At 41.8% G+C, this 19,889-nt stretch overlaps 1 protein-coding gene across 1 annotated transcript in view; it reads right to left on the bottom strand.

Moving 5' to 3' along the window:
• osbpl3b (oxysterol binding protein-like 3b) overlaps positions 1 to 19,889 on the bottom strand; it is a 123,629-nt gene that overhangs the window by 43,241 nt on the left and 60,499 nt on the right. Inside the window, 1 exon segment of the mRNA XM_080039556.1 lies at positions 14,841 to 14,971. Coding sequence (XP_079895682.1) covers positions 14,841 to 14,971 — 131 coding nt within the window.

Below are 19,889 nucleotides of genomic sequence, written 5' to 3'. Positions count from 1 at the left end.
GGCAAAGTGTTACTTGTGGATGACTGCGTGTAGTATGGGCCTGTTTTTAGCTGGACTATTGTCTTAATGAGGGTTTTACATTGCCTTCACACTGTGGGTCAAATAGAAAATGGTGGAATGTGTTGGACTATTTGGAAAGATACACAGCTGCCTGGTTGCATTATGACTTGTGGGGACACTAGTGACTTATAAAGCCAGCTGGTAACATTACTACCCTGTATAGAAAATGGTGGAATGTGTTGGACTTTTTGGAAAGATACACAGCTGCCTGGTTGCATTATGACTTGTGGGGACACTAGTGACTTATAAAGCCAGCTGGTAACATTACTACCCTGTAGCCTTCATTAAGCATGTTTGCACCTTCATAACTGCAAAACATTTTGTTAATGCAAGTGTTCCTCAAACATCTACAGACGTTATGACAACAATATACATTTCTGCTCTACAATTTCAGACACCTTGTGGAGAACCATCGACCCCTGAGTCTAAGAATGAAGCTCCAGCATCTTCAACAACCGAGAAGGCAAGTTGAACCTTAATATAATGTCGGCCTCTGAGGTTTTAGATGTTGTTTCAGTGTCAGTATTGAACTTATCTGAATGTGGTAAAACAGTATTCTAATTCCAGGCACTGCAACATATTATGATTCTAAATATAAGCACTTTGAATACAAATAAGTCAATGTTGAAGTTGTGTCTATCTGTACTGTTTTACAGGGTCTCTTTGGAGAGGAAAGTGAAGCTGTGCCTGGACTTAGTTCACCTCCATACACAACAGGCAATGACATAGTAAGTGTTGTATTGTTCTTCACACACTGGCAAAGTGTTACTTGTGGATGACTGTGTGTAGTATGGGCCTGTTTTAGCTGGACTATTGTCTTAATGAGGGTTTTACATTGCCTTCACACTGTGGGTCAAATAGAAAATGGTGGAATGTGTTGGACTTTTTGGAAAGATACACAGCTGCCTGGTTGCATTATGACTTATGGGGACACTAGTGACTTATAAAGCTAGCTGGTAACATTACTACCCTGTATAGAAAATGGTGGAATGTGTTGGACTTTTTGGAAAGATACACAGCTGCCTGGTTGCATTATGACTTGTGGGGACACTAGTGACTTATAAAGCCTTCTTCACACACTGGCAAAGTGTTACTTGTGGATGACTGTGTGTAGTATGGGCCTGTTTTTAGCTGGACTATTGTCTTAATGAGGGTTTTACATTGCCTTCACACTGTGGGTCAAATAGAAAATGGTGGAGTGTGTTGGACTATTTATATAGGCCTACAGTCCAGTGTTAGATATGACCAATACAAGCTGTGGCCGCTCACACTATAGCTTTCTCGCACCGCTTCACGTGCGGAAGGCTCGCTGTGGGCGTGCATGAACCTGTCGGCGGCTGGATGTAAACAGTGCCGCGTCTACGAGTGACGTTTCGTGCCAACGCTTTTAGTAATCGATTTTTATCGATTCGTTGTTGCAGCACTAGTCCAAGCCCACACATAAACACACTATTATTTCTGTCATTGCTATTATTATGAGTATGCCCTAAAAGTATATCGGGAAATTTTACTCTTCAACCTCACCCTACAATTGATACAGTATATATTTATTTTCTTACTTTTATGTTACATTTTGCATCCTCAGTGCCACCATGAAGTTACCAGTGCAGTTATCTCCAGTTTGGATAACTGTCACGACTGTAGAGGACCCGTCTCAAGCCTAAAATGGATTGGTCTGACATGTAAAAGTCAGTATCTGTTACTGAAACTGTTTTTTTTTCTTTTAGACACTTTTCCGTTAAATTATCATAATTTCAAAAGCATACCTAGGATTTCACTTCAGTTACTTTCATTTTTGTTAGTTATTTAATGTTTAAAACTTTTGCTTAAAATTATAACCAGCTAATTTTCTTTTGTAAATGCATTTCAGTATGTTCAACATCATGGCACAAAACCTGCTTCATCAGGAATAACGAGTCACTGGTACGTTATTGTATAACTTTGAATGAGAGATCTGTTTGGATAATGTAAAAAAATCTAAGTTGATAAAGATTTATTCCGTCTTTTTATATGAAGGACACTGAACTTTCCAGTGTTGACGGTTCCATCTGTGATGAAGACTACGTTCCTGAAACTGCAACAAGTAGTGATGTATGCAGCTCTGATGAAGACCAGGATCATATCCTTGCCACCATCAATGAACCACATTGTAAGATTGTAAGAAGTCCAACTGTCTCAGAGTCTTCTGAGGAGAGGGAAAAGACTGTGCCACAACCTATACAATGTGTTGACCTGGAGGACAACACTGCTTCTGACTCTGCCAATATCAGTTCTGATCATGAACCCACCACAAGCAATACTCAGAGGCTCCCAAGTTTTAAGAAGATGGTATTTACAAAGGTGCGTTCTTCTGATAAGAGGGCAACAACTGAGGGGGCGCCAAACCCCAAAGACTCTTCATGCACCCTACAAAATTACTGTTATTTTTGCAAGAAACCTCAGTCTAAAATTTCACGTCACTTTAAAAAGCATGAAAAAGAAGAGCCTGATATTGCTGAAGCATTCTTGTTCCCTAAACACTCTAAAGAGAGAAAAGGATTACTTGAGAAGCTGCGGAACAAAGGTAATTACCAACATAATCAAGAGGCAATGCAGAATCAGTGTGGACCACTGAAACTAAAACGCAGACCAGGAAGAACAAACGTCTCACTTAATGCCAAAATGTATGTGCACTGTGTGTATTGTAAAGGCATGTTCGTTCGTAAAGAGCTTTGGCGCCATATGCGTAGATGTCCTTCAAAGGAAGTCTCAAACACTGAAGCAACTGGTAGGGCCAAAGTCTTAATTCTGGCTGATGTTGCAGAGTCAACATTCTCCCAAGCTATTTCTCCCGGGTTGTGGAAGATTCTTGGAAATATGAACCAAGATGAGGTATCATCAGTATCTCGAAATGATTTCCTCATACTGCAACTTGGTCAATCTCTCTACAACAAACATGGAAGTGATCCAACAAAATTTGAATACATGAGACAGAAGGTTCGGGAAATGGGCAGGCTCTTGTTGAGCTTGAGAAATAAATGTTCTATATTTAGCTTTGAAGATGCTGTAAAACCGACCAACTTCTACAGAGTTATTGAGGCTGTGAAAGACGTCGCGGGTTATGATGAAGAGAAGCACTGCTATCGCACACCAAGTCTTGCTCTAAAATTAGGACACTCGCTGAAGAAGATTGGTGACATTATTCTCTGCAGAGCCATTTCAGCAGAAGATGAAGTGACGATAAAAGCAGCAGAGCGATTCACACAGCTGTGCACAAAAGAATGGACCGAACTTGTCTCCCACACTGCTCTTGCTACTTTGAGCAAGTCCAAGTTCAACAAACCTTCGACCATACCATTCACACGGGATGTCCAGCTTTTGCACCAGTTTCTGGAGAAGAAATCCGCTGATGCTGTTGAGAACCTTAAGAAACACGAGTCGCCACAGATGTATGCAGAACTTGCCAGAGTGACACTCACGCAAATAATTATCTTCAACAGACGCCGCGCTGGAGAGGTCTCTAAAATGACCCTTGAGTCATTTATGAAAAGAGACCAAACTGAGCTCCATGAGGACATAGCTGTTGGTCTCTCACCGTTTGAGCAGAAGCTGGCAAAGCACTTCAGCAGGGTTGAAATTATGGGCAAAAGGGGAAGAAAAGTTGCTGTTTTATTAAACCCTGAGGTTGTCAGTGCAACAGCCCTTCTTGCAGACAAAAGAGACGCATGTAATGTCCACAAAGACAACCCTTTCCTTTTTGGAAGGCCAAAGTGTCCCCCCACTAGTTTCTACCGGGGACAGGACTGCATCAGGATCTTTGCACGTCATTGTGGTGCAAAGAATCCTGAATATCTTCGGTCTACACATCTTCGCAAGCACGTTGCAACACTATCCCAGATTCTGAACCTCAAGAATAATGAGCTGGATCAACTAGCTAACTTTCTGGGCCATGACATACGGGTCCACAGAGACTTTTATCGGCTTCCAGAGGCAACCATAGAAATTGCAAAAATCTCAAAGCTTCTATTGGCCATGGAGAAAGGATCTCTGGCAACATTCCAAGGAAAATCTCTTGAGGAGATTGACATTGAAGGTATGTGCCTAATTTAATTATTTTTTAAATTAATACTGCTGCTTCTACTACAAATACTACTATTAATGGTAATAATATTAAAATGGTATTGAAAATAAAAATAAATATTTCAATAGCTCAATTTTAAACAAGTGACAAAGTGTATTGAAACAAGATTAATTTTACAACAACAATCAAGCAGTGACAAGAAATACAGTATAACTCCTTAAAAAACAGACTGAAAGCATGGGGGAATGACATACAATTTACATGGGGCCCCAGAGACTTAAATGAAATAAAAGAAATTCCTCGGATCAATAAGTTATACATTGATTTTTTTTTTTTAAAGTAATCGTTTGTTCGTGAATTGAGTGTGTGCTCATCAAAGCCTTTTTTATTTTATTTTAGAGGAATTAGAACCTGACCTGGAAGAAGGTGAAGCTGAAATTGGTGATGTAGCAGCTCAAGACGAAGGTGTAGCAGCTCAAGACGAAGGTGTAGCAGATGAAGATGAAGACGGTGTAGCAGATGAAGATGATGCAGACAACGAAGGGTCAGATCCTATCCTTGGACTAAGGGGTTTGTAATGAAAATGTGCACTTTCAACCAGCATTTAATGATACAGATGATTTGGGTATGGACCATATAGAATAAATAGCAGTTAAGGCCCACACATTCTAGTATTTGATGTTTCTAGCACATTGCTCTTCTTCAGACTTGGAAGGTGGTGTACAGTCTCCCCCTTTTTTAAAGGTGAAGATGATTGATAAAATCTCACAAGAGACTTTATTAGGCTGACTTTATCTTACCCCTGTGTATACCGCAAGTCCCTCGTATGCAGTTTCACTCATGCATCTCACCAACAGAAAAAAAAAGACCCAAAAACAAGCCCTGTATAGGCGAGGGGTACTTTTTTTTACTTTGGGACAAACAGAGAATGAATCCTTTTACATCCTCTCACTTTCATCTCCAAAACACTTGAAAGGGTGGTTGCCGCACAACTACAGTCCCACCTTGACACAAACAATCTCCACGAACCGTTCCAAACTGGCTTCCGTCCAAAACACAGCACTGAAACAGCCCTAGTCAAAATCACCAACGACCTCCTCCGTGCAGCCGACTCTGGACTACTCACCGTACTCATCCTCCTCGATCTCAGCGCAGCATTCGACACCATCTCCCACCCTCTGCTCCTGGACCGCCTGGCTGGCATTGGGATCACTGGTGCTGCACTCTCCTGGTTCACATCCTACCTCACCGGCCGTCAACAATTTGTTCAGCTGAGCAAACACAAGTCTGGGTGTTCGGGTGTCTCACTGGGTGTCCCCCAGGGGTCAGTCTTGGGTCCACTCCTGTTCACCACTTACCTCCTCCCGCTGGGCACACTCCTCCGTCACCATGGGGTCCATTTTCACTGCTACGCCGATGACACACAGGTCTACATCTCCACCAAACCCACCGCTGCCATCCCACCCACCTCCCTCATCACCTGCCTGGAAGACATCCAGAGCTGGATGAGCAGGAACTTCCTAAAACTCAACGCAAACAAGACCGAGGCCCTGCTCATCGGCTCCAAATCCACCCTCACCAAATCACAACACACCCCAGCTTCACTCATACACATCGATGGATTCCCAGTACCCTTCTCCTCCAAAGTTAAGAGCCTCGGCGTCATCCTGGACAACACCCTCTCATTCGCACCTCATATTCAAAACATCACCCAGACTGCATTCTTCCACCTCCGCAACATCGCCAGACTCCGCCCATCACTGACCCAATCCAGCACTGAAATCCTGGTTCACTCATTTGTCACATCACGCATAGACTACTGCAACGCCCTCCTCACCGGACTCCCCACCAAACTCATCAACAGACTGCAGATCATTCAGAACTTAGCCGACCGGATCATCACCCGCACCAAATCATCTGAACACATCACCACTGTCCTCATCAAACTTCACTGGCTCCCAGTACCCTACCGCATCCAATACAAAACCCTACTCCTCACCTACAAAGCTCTCCACAACCTAGCCCCCAATCACCTGTGCAACCTCCTCCAAGACTACACTCCCTCCCGCTCCCTCCGCTCATCCTCTGCTGGACTACTATCCATCCCCACATCACGCCTCAGCACAATGGGTGCCCGGTCATTCAGCTGTTCACTGTTCAGCACCCAGGCTCTGGAACTCCCTCCCCCCACACATAAAACAGTCAGACACCATTACAACCTTCAAGTCAAAACTCACCTGTTCAAACTCGCACACAACATATAACTGGTCCCTGTCTTGATTGTTTGTTTGTTTTTGTTTTTGTTTTTTTCCACAATGTCTTGTTTTCAATGATTTTATGATGACTTTATGCTCTGTAAGGTGACCTTGGGTGCCTTGAAAGGCACCTATAAATTTAATGTAGTATTATTATTATTACATGGTCCTCATTGAATCATTGACTACAGTACTCTCCCAACCATCTAGAGCTTCGCATTGAACACTTCATTGTGATGCCAAACGTTTCCTGTTTTTGTATTCTCTACCAGAAATTCAAGGAATGAAGATGAAGAACCCTAGTGGCGAGGCATCCACCTATCATCAAGGTAAGGATTGGAAATGCTATAGATTGTCTGTTTGTTATTTCAGTGGCCTTTCCACATGTTCTAATGGGAGGAAAGCATATAGGTTACATATAGGTTTTTACTTTTTGGTTCATGACGACAAAGATTGTATTTATCTAAGGGATAATGTATAGCCAATGGGTCGCTCTTGAGAAATAAAGACCGAGAAGGTGAACTGTAGCCCGACGCAGGGTGTTTATTTCTCGAGGGACCCGTACTTTAGCCCGCTTTTTCCACAGCATTTATCAGTGCCATGTACCGTATTTTCCGCATTATAAGGCGCATTTAAAAACCATATTTGACGACAGTGCGCTTTTATAATCCGGTGCGCCTTATATATGGATCAATTGGTAAATTGGTTGATCCATACTAGTTGTACACGGCGCTGTGTCGAAATGTTTCAGTATGAAAAAACAATTTAAGAATAATAAAATGTTTCAGTACGACTGGTAAACTACAAAGCTGCACCACTTGCAGCATTACGGCTACGGTAATCAGTAAACTTTTATTTTGAAGCAGAAACACTAAGCGCTTCCTAGTTCCTAGCCCGGCTGCGCTTCCATCACACTATTTCCGCCCGACCCCACCAGGCTTTTCTCTCGTGTGATAATCAAAGTTCATTTCGGACACTGAAACCCATCGGTAACAGACCTGTTGGTGTTTGCACCATGGGGAGTGGATCATAATTATATCCCCGCTGACAGAGCAGTCGAGCCGGCGTTACCCAGGCAGCGCTTGACAGGCTCACGGGGTTAGCATCCAAGATGGCGGGGCAGTTTGGCTGCTACGCCACCCCAGTCAAACGTTTGACTGCAGTATCTTCTATTCTATGCGCTTTATAATCTGGTGCGCCCTCTATATGAAAACAGTTCTAAAATAGGCCATTCATTGAAGGTGCGCCTTATAATCCGGTGCGCCTTATAGTGCGGAAAATACGGTAATATCATTTAAGGTTTCTTGGATAGATATATCACCAAAGAGACCAGTATTGTAATTTAATTTCCCCCTACAGCTATAATTGTAATAATATCATAGTGTTTGTTATTGGATGTATCATTAGTTTTCAAATTGGGAAATGCAATCAAAGTTTGCATCAGCTTGCATTGCTGGTTTTTGGAATAATTCTGGTATTATCCTCAGACACTTAGTTTATATGGACTGTCTATTTACATTTTGGAATGGGTTTGAGGTTTTGCTTTTGTTTTTATCAGGGAAAAGAAAAAATGTGGATTTTACAAAGGATGAAGCAAACAACTCGAAAGGTAAATTTAATAAGCAATTTAACATTGGTGGTACTTTTGATAACCAGGTACTGGAGAGACTGAAGTCATGTTCATGCTGCCAAATCAAGTCAATTTAAATGTTGCTTTCTTTTCCTTTAGGAAAAAAAAGAAAGATGACATTCATCCAGGAAGAGGCCAAGAGTTCCAAAGGTATATAGATGTCAGCTGGATGAATTAGGTCTGGGATACAAATTTGGTTGTTAGCTTAGATTTAAGAGTTTTTTCCTATTGATTTTTCTAAACATCTTTAAAAAAAACACACCTATAGAGAAATAAGCTTAACTGAAAACAAGCTTAACTGAAAACTAGCTTTCCACATCAACACATTCATTATTTTACAGGGTTTATGTATCGTGCAGCTGTTGGTTCTTACTGAGTAATTTGATAGGATGAGAGACATTCCATGAGCGCTGATATAAGAGTCCAACATCACCGGGACTGTTAACCAAACTGACAAAATCACTCCACTCACTAACGCGCTGCACTTTTGTTAACTATGTATGTGACTCAGGTTGGCTGTGAGCGAGTCCCCGTCTATGAGGGCAGCACTGCCACACACACACACACACACACACAGTGTGAAAAGTCACTTTACTGTAGACAGAAGTAATGTGGGGCGATAAATTCAGGCTGCTGGAGGATTATAGCGGTGATCTGGACACCGCCTAGCTTTTCCACGTCATTGTATAACTTTCCCTGGGCATAAATACACATTAACTGAAAAATGAAGCATAGGGGTTTGGATTAAGTAGCGGACCTTACAAACCGCTAGATTAAGAGCTGACGTTCCTTTTCTTTGGTAACATTAACCACAGCAGCCTGTAAAAATCACCAGAGTAAACACTGCATGACTAGTTTACTCCGTTAAGTTGTTTACTTTGTAACGCGCTCCGCTCCGACTATTGCTGCTGGACTATTTGTGTTAGCGTAAGAAAATACATTCTTTAAAGAGGACCTATGATGCTTTTTGACTTTTATGACCTATAAACGTTGTTATGATGATTCATAGTCATGCTTAACCATACTAAATGATCAAATAATGACTTACATGCATTTCGACGTATTCCCTGCTGACCGTCTGGGGTGTCTGTGCCGAGCACTAAACACTATTCTAGCCAGTCGAGAAGTCACGTCTTCAAAGCGGTCTACCCTTTGTAACTTTGTGACGTCGCATGTAACTTTGTGAAGTCACCACGCGGATGTTTCCATGTATGGTAATGCTGTCACTTCCCTGTTCGCGTCTGCCTCGCGTCTGCCTCGCGCCCTTATAGGTCCATGCTCGCGCTTCCCGCCACTGAAAGTGTTCCGGAAGGAAGGTAACCAATCACAACGGAGTGGGGTTTGCAGGAGGGGGGGAGAGGGTAGCGGAGATGGCCGATGCACAGGCGGAGGGAGCGGAGATTGCCGAAGCACACACACTCAAGTGTTGACAGGACGTGCTGGATCGCCAAAATAAGAGAAAGAGCTTCCCGAAAATCTACATAGTTTTTTGTGATGTGATTCGTGTCAGGTTGCTCTATAGCAGTGTAAAACAAGAAATTAAGACCAGAAAAGTAGTATAATAGGTCCTCTTTAATGATCAATTTATAAAGTTAACTTATGAATTTAACTTTTACAACTGCTGTATGAAAGCAATATCACATGAGAGGGAGTAATGTTGTCGTTCTATATCAACACAGCCTTGTACCCACGCCTATATACATTTTTTTGTTTATATAATTTTGTAAATTAAGTACCACACAAATGTAAAAGCCAACCCAATCAAAGTATTTCTTGTTTTCTTTAGGAAAAACAAATCTGTTGGAAACAGAGGGTGAGGTCACCAGCAGCTCCAAAGGTAGGACTCCACCCTTTTTATTTTCAAGCTGCTTATCCTTTTACGGTTGCAGTTTCAAGTGTGAAGGTGCAGTCCAGCTGTCGACCCATGACAGGATTTGACTAGATTTAATAGACTACATGTAATATGTTTCTGGTTTCTTCATAACTGCTTTTATGCTGAACATTAAATCTAAATTAAGCGTATAATGTTGTACACAATCTAAACAAGACTAAATGTTCTTTATGATCGACAGAGGTCAACCGAAGAAGATCTGTGAAAAGGCGGTGGAGCAAAAATGAAGTTGGTGCTGTGATGAAACACTTCAAATCACACATTACAAAGGGAAGCCTGGCAACTAAGTTGGAGTGTGAGCAGTGTAAGCTTGCTGAGGACCCTGTTATGAGACAAAGAACTGTTCAAAATATCAGAGATTTTGTTAGGAACAGGGGCCTGATGTTCAAAAACAAATAAGTTGTATAAAGACTGGTTTGTAATAGTTGTTGAGAGAACATGGTTGTTCAGTTGTAGGCCTACTTTTTTCTCATTTGATATATTTCTTTTTGGAGAATGTATACAGTATTATCTGTAGTGTATGATTTCCCTTTTTTCTCTGCAGTTAATACCCAGGGAGCAAGCATGGGCTGTTGTAAAAGGTTGTTCATCTAGGACCTTTAAGGATCAACCTGGGTGGACAACCTGGTCAACTACCTGCTGGAAAGCTACAGGGGGCGGAAATAGAAAATCGGAACCACGGTTTAAGGCGAGGTCAACCAAAGATCTGTGAAGATGCTGTGGAGCAAAAATTAAATTAGTGCTGCCATGAAACACTTCAAATCACACATTACAAAGGGAAGCCTTGCAACAAAGTTGGAGTGTGAGCAGTGTAAGCTTGCTGAGGATTTAAGTTTTATGATGATATATTTAAGTTACAATTTTTCAATTTTACCCTCTCATTAAACCATGGTTCCGATTTTCTATTCCCGCCCCCTGTAGCTTTCCAGCAGCTAGTTGACCAGGTTGTCCACTCAGGTTGTGATCCTTGAAGGTCCTAGATATAATTTCTGGTGAACAACCTTTAACAGCCTAGGCCCATACAATGAGTTTGCCCCCTGGGTATAATATCAGTTATTTTGCACTTTCATCATTTATTATATAAAGTTGTATATATATGTAATTGTATGTTGGTGAATATTCTGTATGTACAGTTGTGTTCAAAATAATAGCAGTGTTTAAAAAATTTAGTAAAGATCAAAATCCTAATAATAGCTTTTATTTCCAAACAGGCAAATGCATTGGGGACATTGCACATTCTATTCCAATTCCAAATATGGAGAAACATTTGTCAAATGTTTCTCCATATTTACAGAAAGTGAAGAAAAAGGAATATTAGACTGTTCCAAAAAAATAGCAGTGTCTGCATTTTTCTTTACAACTCAAACATTTACTGTATCAACTGAAACATGCATGAAGATTTAGCTTTCCTATGAATCACTGAACTACTATTTAGTTGTATAACCTCTGTTTCTGAGAACTGCTTCACATCTGTGTTGCAGGGAGCCGACCAACTTATGGCACCTGTGAACAGGTGTTTCAGCCCAGGACGATTGGACTACATTCCACAATTCCTCTGCATTTCTTGGTTTTGCCTCAAAAACAGCATTTTTGATGTCAACACATAGGTTTTTTTATTGGATTAAGGTCCAGGGATTGGGCTGGCCACTCCATAACGTTAATCTTGTTGGTCTGGAACCAAGATCTTGTTCGCTTACTGGTGTGTTTGGGGTCGTTGACTTGTTGGATCACCCATTTCAAGGGCATTTCCTCTTCAGCATAAGGCCACATGACCTCTTCAAGTTTTCTAATGTATCCAAACTGATCCATGGTATGCGATAAATAGACCCAACACCATAGTATGAGAAACATCTCCATAACATGATGTCTGTGCCACCATGCTTCACTGTCAAAGTGTACTGTGGCTTGAATATGGGCCGCAGATAGTTTGTCAGACGACCCCCAAACACTGAATTCAAGCCACAGTACACTTTGAAGACAGTGAAGCATGGTGGCACAGACATCATGTTATGGAGATGTTTCTCATACTATGGTGTTGGGTCTATTTATCGCATACCATAGATCATGGATCAGTTTGGATACATTAGAAAACTTGAAGAGGTCATGTGGCCTTATGCTGAAGAGGAAATGCCCTTGAAATGGGTGTTCCAACAAGTCAACGACCCCAAACACACCAGTAAGCGAACAAGATCTTGGTTCCAGACCAACAAGATTAACGTTATGGAGTGGCCAGCCCAATCCCTGGACCTTAATCCAATAGAAAACCTATGTGTTGACATCAAAAATGCTGTTTTTGAGGCAAAACCAAGAAATGCTGAGGAATTGTGGAATGTAGTCCAATCGTCCTGGGCTGAAACACCTGTTCACAGGTGCCATAAGTTGGTCGGCTCCCTGCAACACAGATGTGAAGCAGTTCTCAGAAACAGAGGTTATACAACTAAATAGTAGTTCAGTGATTCATAGGAAAGCTAAATCTTCATGCATGTTTCAGTTGATACAGTAAATGTTTGAGTTGTAAAGAAAAATGCAGACACTGCTATTTGTTTGAACAGTCTAATATTCCTTTTTCTTCACTTTCTGTTAAGATGGAGAAACATTTGACAAATGTTTCTCCATATTTGGATTTGGAATAGAATGTGCAATGTCCCCAATGCATTTGCCTGTTTGGAAATAAAAGCTATGATAAGGATTTTGATCTTGCCTCACTTTTTTTAAACACACTGCTATTACTGCTATTACTGCTATTACTGCTATTATTTTGAACACAACTGTATTTAAATATATTTTATATACTTTCATTTTACTATAATATTTTTTTATTTTATTTTTTACAACTCTTAAACACAAGAGACTTGTGAGGAACAGGCCTGATGTTAAACAAATCAATGAGTCTATACATAATAAATTTATTTTTGCTTAAGGCATTGATATCTTACATTTGGTCTCATTTCACCCTGCCCTTTTTATACATATTTTAAACAAAGTGTTCAAATAAGAATGTTTATTTGAAGTACAATACAGTCTTGTTGAGCAAATTACTAGATGGTGTGTGTTTAAAAACAGACTTACCATAGGAGTGCTTTATTTCACATATGGAAAATATTTTTTCCCACTCTTTTCGAGCAGAAATATACTTACAAGGTCAAGGTTCAACTTTATTGTCCCTGTGGGGAAATTTGCCTTGGGCACAGTGCATCATTGCTTTCTTACAGAGTACAACAGAACAAAACACAGACGCAAACACAACCAGTGAAACTAACATTTAAACATTGAGAACATGGAGCTTGACATAAAATGGCACTTTGATGTAAAGCATAGAAATCTACAGTATGGAGATAAAGTACCAGTGTGCATTGCACTAGAGCTTATAGATAAAGTGCTTAGTTCTAAAGTGCTATGTGCTAAAGTGCTAACGTATTTATTGCACATTATTCTATTGCACATTGTTCGTCAACTTAATGGAGGCTGGGACAAATGACAATTTAAGGCGGTTAGATTTGCATAACAGCACCCGGAGTCTATTCCCTGCCTGCTCATAGATGCTCTGTATAGGCTCATATTCTTTCCTCCCTACGATTTTCGTTGCCGTTTTATGCATGCCGGCCAGTTTGTTTTTTAGCTTTTTTAATGACATGGAAGTATAAACTCACAATAATCTGAAACCCTAACTATTGATCTTTAATTTAATTCTGACAAACTGTCATATTTCTATTTCTACTATACCTATTTGAGAGTCTAGAAAAAATATTAATTCAGAAGGTACCAATTTATAGAAGACATGGAATATATGTGCAGATACTAAAATACCCTTTAACCATTTAACATCATAAAATAGTCATCTCTACACACATACGTGTGTATATATATATTTTGGATTTTTAATATTTTGGATATTTTGCTTTGGTCTTTGAATCCTTGATGTCATTTGGTGGACTTTTCTGTCCATTGTAAAGATCTTATGTCATTTTCACTCCCTTTCTCAATAAGTTTAGGCTGTGCACGTGCTGCTGCAATCTTTCCATGTCTCTGAAGTCTGAGCAAATGAGAAAGAGGTCACTGCCTGTACCAACGCTCTTGACCCACTTTGGGTCAGTCAGGTTTTATATTGCACATTCACCACTAGCAACTTATCACTGTCAACCAAAACTAATGCTCAATTTTTGTTGTTTTATTCTGGTATTGCACTTTTCTAAAATAATGTAGTGATGGGGTACTTTTTCCCATACCAAAAACACTAGTTTTAAGGTAATGTCCAGTTAAACCATTATTGTCCTCAAGACTACGGGTTTTCTACGTGTGTGTGTGTGTGTGTGTGTGTGTTTGGTGTCCAGATATACCATGGATGTCCTCATAGCCAAGGGATTTGCTTTGTGTATGTGTGTAATGTCCAGCTTAACCATTATTGTCCTCACGACTACGGGTTTGCAACATTTGTGTGTGTGTGTGTATGTTTGATGTCCAGATATACCATTGATGTCCTCATAACCAAGGAATTTGCTTTGTGTATGTGTGTGTGTATGGGCAATGTCCTGCTAAACAAGGGGGGTCCTCATAAGTCATGGTTATGACTGGAAACGCCCAGTTCCGCTTTGTCCCGCCCCGTCCTCACAGTGAATGTAGACTTTCAGGTATGCTATCTCCCGACTCTTTCACCAGAATGAAATTTAAAGTAGTAGGTAATTTTTCTGATTTTTTTTGGAGCAGTTTAATGTACTTCATGTCTCTCTACGGCATGGGGAAAGGGGTGTCCCCATATACATGTGTTTTAACAAGTATGGTAAAACTGACCCTGTAAACCACCCGTACCCGTATAGGTGTGTGTGTGTGTGTGTGTGTGTGTGTGTGTGTGTGTGTGTGTGTGTGTGTGTGTGTGTGTGTGTGTGTGTGTGTGTGTGTGTGTGTGTGTGTGTGTGTGTGTGTGTGTGTGTGTGGTATTTAACGTACCGTTGACAGTGCATTCTTCAAACCAACAACCTGTGGTGAGGTAGGGGCACACGTTTCGTGGTCCAGACAATGTTTTAATTTCTCTCTCTCAGATGTGATTGAATTCAGGGCCGACGTCATGATCGCATGCACTGGAGCAACAAGAAAAAAAAAGAGCAGAGTTTTAACTGCAAACCAATACATTTCAGAGCAATACACATCCAGGGAGGGTACATCTAGTCAGAGTCTCAACACGCTTATCACAGTCTCAACACGCTTATCACAGTCTCAACACGCTTATACTAAAATGGAGCAAGGGCCTATTTCAGGTAGCTGGTTTTACATACTCTGAGTTTAATCCTGCGCTCTGAGTTGGTCAACTCAGAGCGCTACTATCTAGACGTTCTAGGCACACTTCCTATTAACATCAGACTAGGTAGTGAGCTATTTACCCAAACTGTTCATGTTGTCAGAAACATTAAGCAACCTGTAATCTTAGGTTGGGACGTTCTACTTACACACTATGCAGTTGTAGATTTGAGGGAAGGTGTTTTTAAGGTAGGCAGCTCAACTAGCGTCCCGCTCATGCGTGTTACTGAGACTGCCCCTCTAAGTTGTAACGCCTGTACTTTATCTCCTGTTGTTGTCCCTGCTATGTCACAGATTACTGTTTTGGCGAAGGTGCAGCCCACAATTGGGGTACCAGATCTTGAAGCCGACTACACAGGTATCCTAGAGCCAGGTCCCCCGACCTTTCAGGGTTTGTTAGCCGCACGCACACTTGCTCCTGTACAAGTAGGGCTGACTTATGTCAGAGTAATGAACCCGACTGCAGCTGACATACAGGTCCCATGTGACACTATGCTGGGTGACTTCCACCCTGTGGGCAACACAAGTGAGGATGACTACTCAATAGCAGAAGCAGATGTAGCCACAGTTACTACGTTAGTTGACTCCGCCCCTCAGCAGAAATGACCTAATGTTGACCTAAGTCAGTTAACACTTACTGACCAACAGCAACAAAAGCTCAAAGCTTTGCTGTTGACTTATAGTGATGTTTTTAGTGCTCATGACCAAGACTACGGACGTACTAACCTAGTCAGACACAGCGTCAGGACTACAGATACTCCCCTATCAAACAAAGAGCCTACAGAACATCACCTAACATCAGGGCAGAGATTGACAGACAAGTACAACAGCTCCTTTCTAACGATGTAATTGAAGAAAGTTGTAGCCCCTGGTCGTCCCCTGTTGTATTAGTGAGAAAGAAAGAAAGATTGTTTATTGTTTATTGTGGATCCCCATTAGTTGACGCAGAAGCGGCAGACTAGTCTTCCTGGGGTCCAATTAAAATCTGAACACACAAACAGCAAATCATCACATTCACTCAAATACAGTAAAAAGTACAGTTACAAGACTACAAATACATAACAGTTGCAAACAAACAAATAAATAAATGGGCATCTGGGCGCCTCAGAGCGCGCAAACACCCACATCAAAACACAATACATTGAGCACCAAGCCAAGCCAGAGTCCCGAGTTCCTATTTACCATAAATAAAATAGGATTTAATTTGCCTCTTGAATTCCCTCTTCACAGGTATAACACGAATGTGCGAAGGGAGTACGTTCCACAAAGAAATGGATCTATAGAAGGATGTCCTCCTCATTGCATTCCTCCTACAGTGTGGGAGCACAACTTGTCCTGCTGTTGCAGATCTAGTACCGTATGAATGAGCATCAGAGCAGAAACCAACCTTGTTAAAAAGAACTCTAGGAACATGAGTGGAAATTGAGATGGCAGGTATAGGCTCTGTATTGATTATAGAAAACTTAATGCAGCCACCATCAAAGACTCATACCCTCTGCCACACCCTGCCGCGGCCCTCGACAGCTTGTCAGGTGCATGCTGGTTCAGTACAATGGACTTATCCAGTGGGTATTGGCAGGTTGAGCTCGAGCCACAAGACAAAGAGAAAACAGCATTCAGCACAGGCAGCGCTCTGTACCAGTTCAAAGTAATGCCTATGGGCTTAACCAACGCCCCACCCACTTTTCAAAGGCTAATGGAACTAGTGCTCCATGGCTTACACTGGAAGGAATGCTTAATTTACCTTGATGATGTCCTTGTGTTCAGTCGCTCCTTTGCAGATCATCTACAGAGCCTTGAGGAGGTTTTCAGCCGGTTCCGTGCAGCTGGACTCAAGTTAAAACCCCAAAAATGCCAACTCGCTAGAACACAAGTGACTTTTCTTGGACATGTCATCTCAAACCATGGGCTTCAACCAGTTGCAAAAAATCTTGAAAAGGTGCGTGGATGGCCAACACCCAGAACAACCACACAGGTGAGAGCTTTCATTGGACTGTGCTCCTACTACCGTAGGTTTATCAAAAACTTTTCTGTCATGGCAGCTCCTCTACACGCGCTCACACAGAAAGGAGCAATATTCACATGGACTGATGTATGTGAGGATGCATTTCAGTCAATGAAACATGCTCTTACGCACCCTCCTATTATGGCACACCCCATCTTCACTAGGGATGGGCACCGAAACCCGGTACCAGTATGGCACCGGTGCCGACGTAAACGGTAGTGACCAGACCGAATAAGAACGAAAGTTTTGGTGCCTCATTTCGGTGCCGCCCCTGCTGTAGTCACGTTTGTATTTTGATAGACTGATCGCTCTTTATGTCATGATCGATGAAGCATGTCCGCTCGCGGATGCTGTTCTGTTTACACCGAGAGGAGCATTCCTCACCGGGCTGTGAGTGACGAGAACGAGCCCGACCGTCTCGAGGAGCGCGCACACGAGTGCTCAACACTCGCTCACGTTCGCAGTTTCACAGACTGATCGCTCTTTATGTCAAGACTATTTTTGAACGCCAATGCAATGCATTTCTTTTTGCGAATGACACGCGATCTAGCAGTATTGTCACGCATGTATTAGGCACGTGTAGGCTTACGATGACGCAGCGGCCGCCTGCACGCTTCCTCCCGACAGCTGTTAGTGCTGCCTTTACGCACGGCGGTGGAGACAAACCCAAAAAACACACAGCGGGACACGGCGGCCCGGTGATATGGAAACGTTTAACAAGAAACTTCATAAAGACACACTTAAAATAACGACCTGTGCTCTGACTTGGATAACTGTATGGAGCGATCTCTGTATAAAACCATCCGGTAGGCTACATGTGTCTGATGACGGGCCGTTATATTAATAATAAACAGCACGCTGCACATTAGAACAGCATGTACATTAAAGATCTCGTATCCATCCTGAGAAGGCAAACATGAAAATGTTTCTGCACAAACATGGTTAATTTGAAAAAGTTAATAGTTGTGGTCTTATCTTTACAGAAGACTACTTCGTATTGTTTATGTCAGTTGAATTTAGTTTCAAGTTAAATGCAAATGAGCACTGTTAATATTCCAAAAGGCTAACGCTCTTCCTTGACTGTTTTCAGTCTGTGGTTCTCATTGGGTGTACTTATTCCCTTACTGTAAATCCAATACTGCATTTAATTTTATATGGGTGTTTTATATGTGTATCTATTAGTTTTAAGGTGTTGTATTGTTCAGGTCATAAGGAATCTTTCTTATCAAAATTATTACTTTTAGCTAAAGTTTTAAGATGGAGATTAGATTACCTGGTAGTCTCCACATTAACCTCCATTATTATATTGTTTGAAACAGTATTGTTGTATTAGATAGTATGTAAATTGTGTGAATTTTTAAATAGTTTGTTTGTAAGTTACTTGTAATTATATTGTTAAAGTTAATTGTGTTAAATGTGGCACTATTTATAAAAGGGCATTATTTTTTTGACAAAAAAGTACCGGTTAAAGTACCGTTTAAGCACCGGAACCGTTTCAAAAGTAACGAGTGGTAACCGGCATGGGAAAAAACCCACCCGATACCTAACCCTAATCTTCACACAACCTTTCTTGCTGTGCACGGATGCTTCACAGGGTGCCATTGGCTCTGTGCTTGCTCAATGACAAGACAACAAAGAACGTGTTATAGCCTATGCGAGCCACACACTCAGACCCCCAGAAAGAAAATGGTCTACCTTTGACCGTGAGCTCTGGGCAGTTGTTTGGTCTGTGAGACATTTTAAACATTTCCTGTCTGGCAGTTTTTTCACAGTGGTCACAGATCACAAGCCCCTCATGAATCTGAGGAAAGCCCCGGTGGATAATGACCCTACTGGCAGACGTAGCCGCTGGATACTGGAGCTTGATGTGTATGACTACAACCTCCAGCACAGAGAAGGTAAACAACATGCCAACGCAGATGCCATGTCCAGACGCCCAGGCCCCGAGACCCACAACAAGGCTGTTCAGTGTGTCATCTCTTCTATCACCTCGACAGACAGGGATGATAACACCACCTCAGATATTCCTGAAATCACTCACACACTGTCTATTGACTCAGGAAAACTACAGGAACAGCAAAGTGAGGATGAGTGCCTGAGTGCAGTAATTTCATGGCTGGCGGACAATGCTCAGAGACCACCAATAGGTCGCCTGAAATACTCGTCCCCCATACTGAGAAAACTCTGGCATGAGTGTCCCAGATTGACTATGCGACATGGAATCCTCTGCAGGAAGGTAAAGAAAAGCCCACTCACACCCGCGACCTTTCAAGTTGTCCTGCCTGCAGCTCTTGTTTCCACAGCATTGTCAGGATTACATGGTAATACATTCAGTGGACATTTGAGTGCAGAGCGCACACTACAAAGGGCCAGACGCATTTGTTATTGGCCATACATGAACAGTGACATTACCAAGTTTTGTGCTGAGTGCTTACCATGTCAAACACACAGTTCCCCAACTCCACACGGAAGAGCCCCTTTGCAGCCATTCCAAGTAGAGAGGCCATTTCAAAAGATTGCTGCAGACATCACTGAACTACCTATCACTACGCAAGGCAACGGGTATGCTCTAGTTGTAATGGACTATTTCACACGCTATGTTAACCTTTTTCGACTGAAAGACCAGCGTGCTACAACTGTTTCAAAGTGCATTTTTGAGGACTATATAAGGCAACATGGTTTACCAGAGTCAATTC

Source organism: Ammodytes marinus, assembly GCF_949987685.1.
Source record: "Ammodytes marinus genome assembly, chromosome: 13".
Taxonomy (NCBI): domain Eukaryota; kingdom Metazoa; phylum Chordata; class Actinopteri; order Uranoscopiformes; family Ammodytidae; genus Ammodytes; species Ammodytes marinus.
Note: the sequence above shows the minus strand (reverse complement) of the source record. Positions and strands in the feature narration are given on the sequence as shown.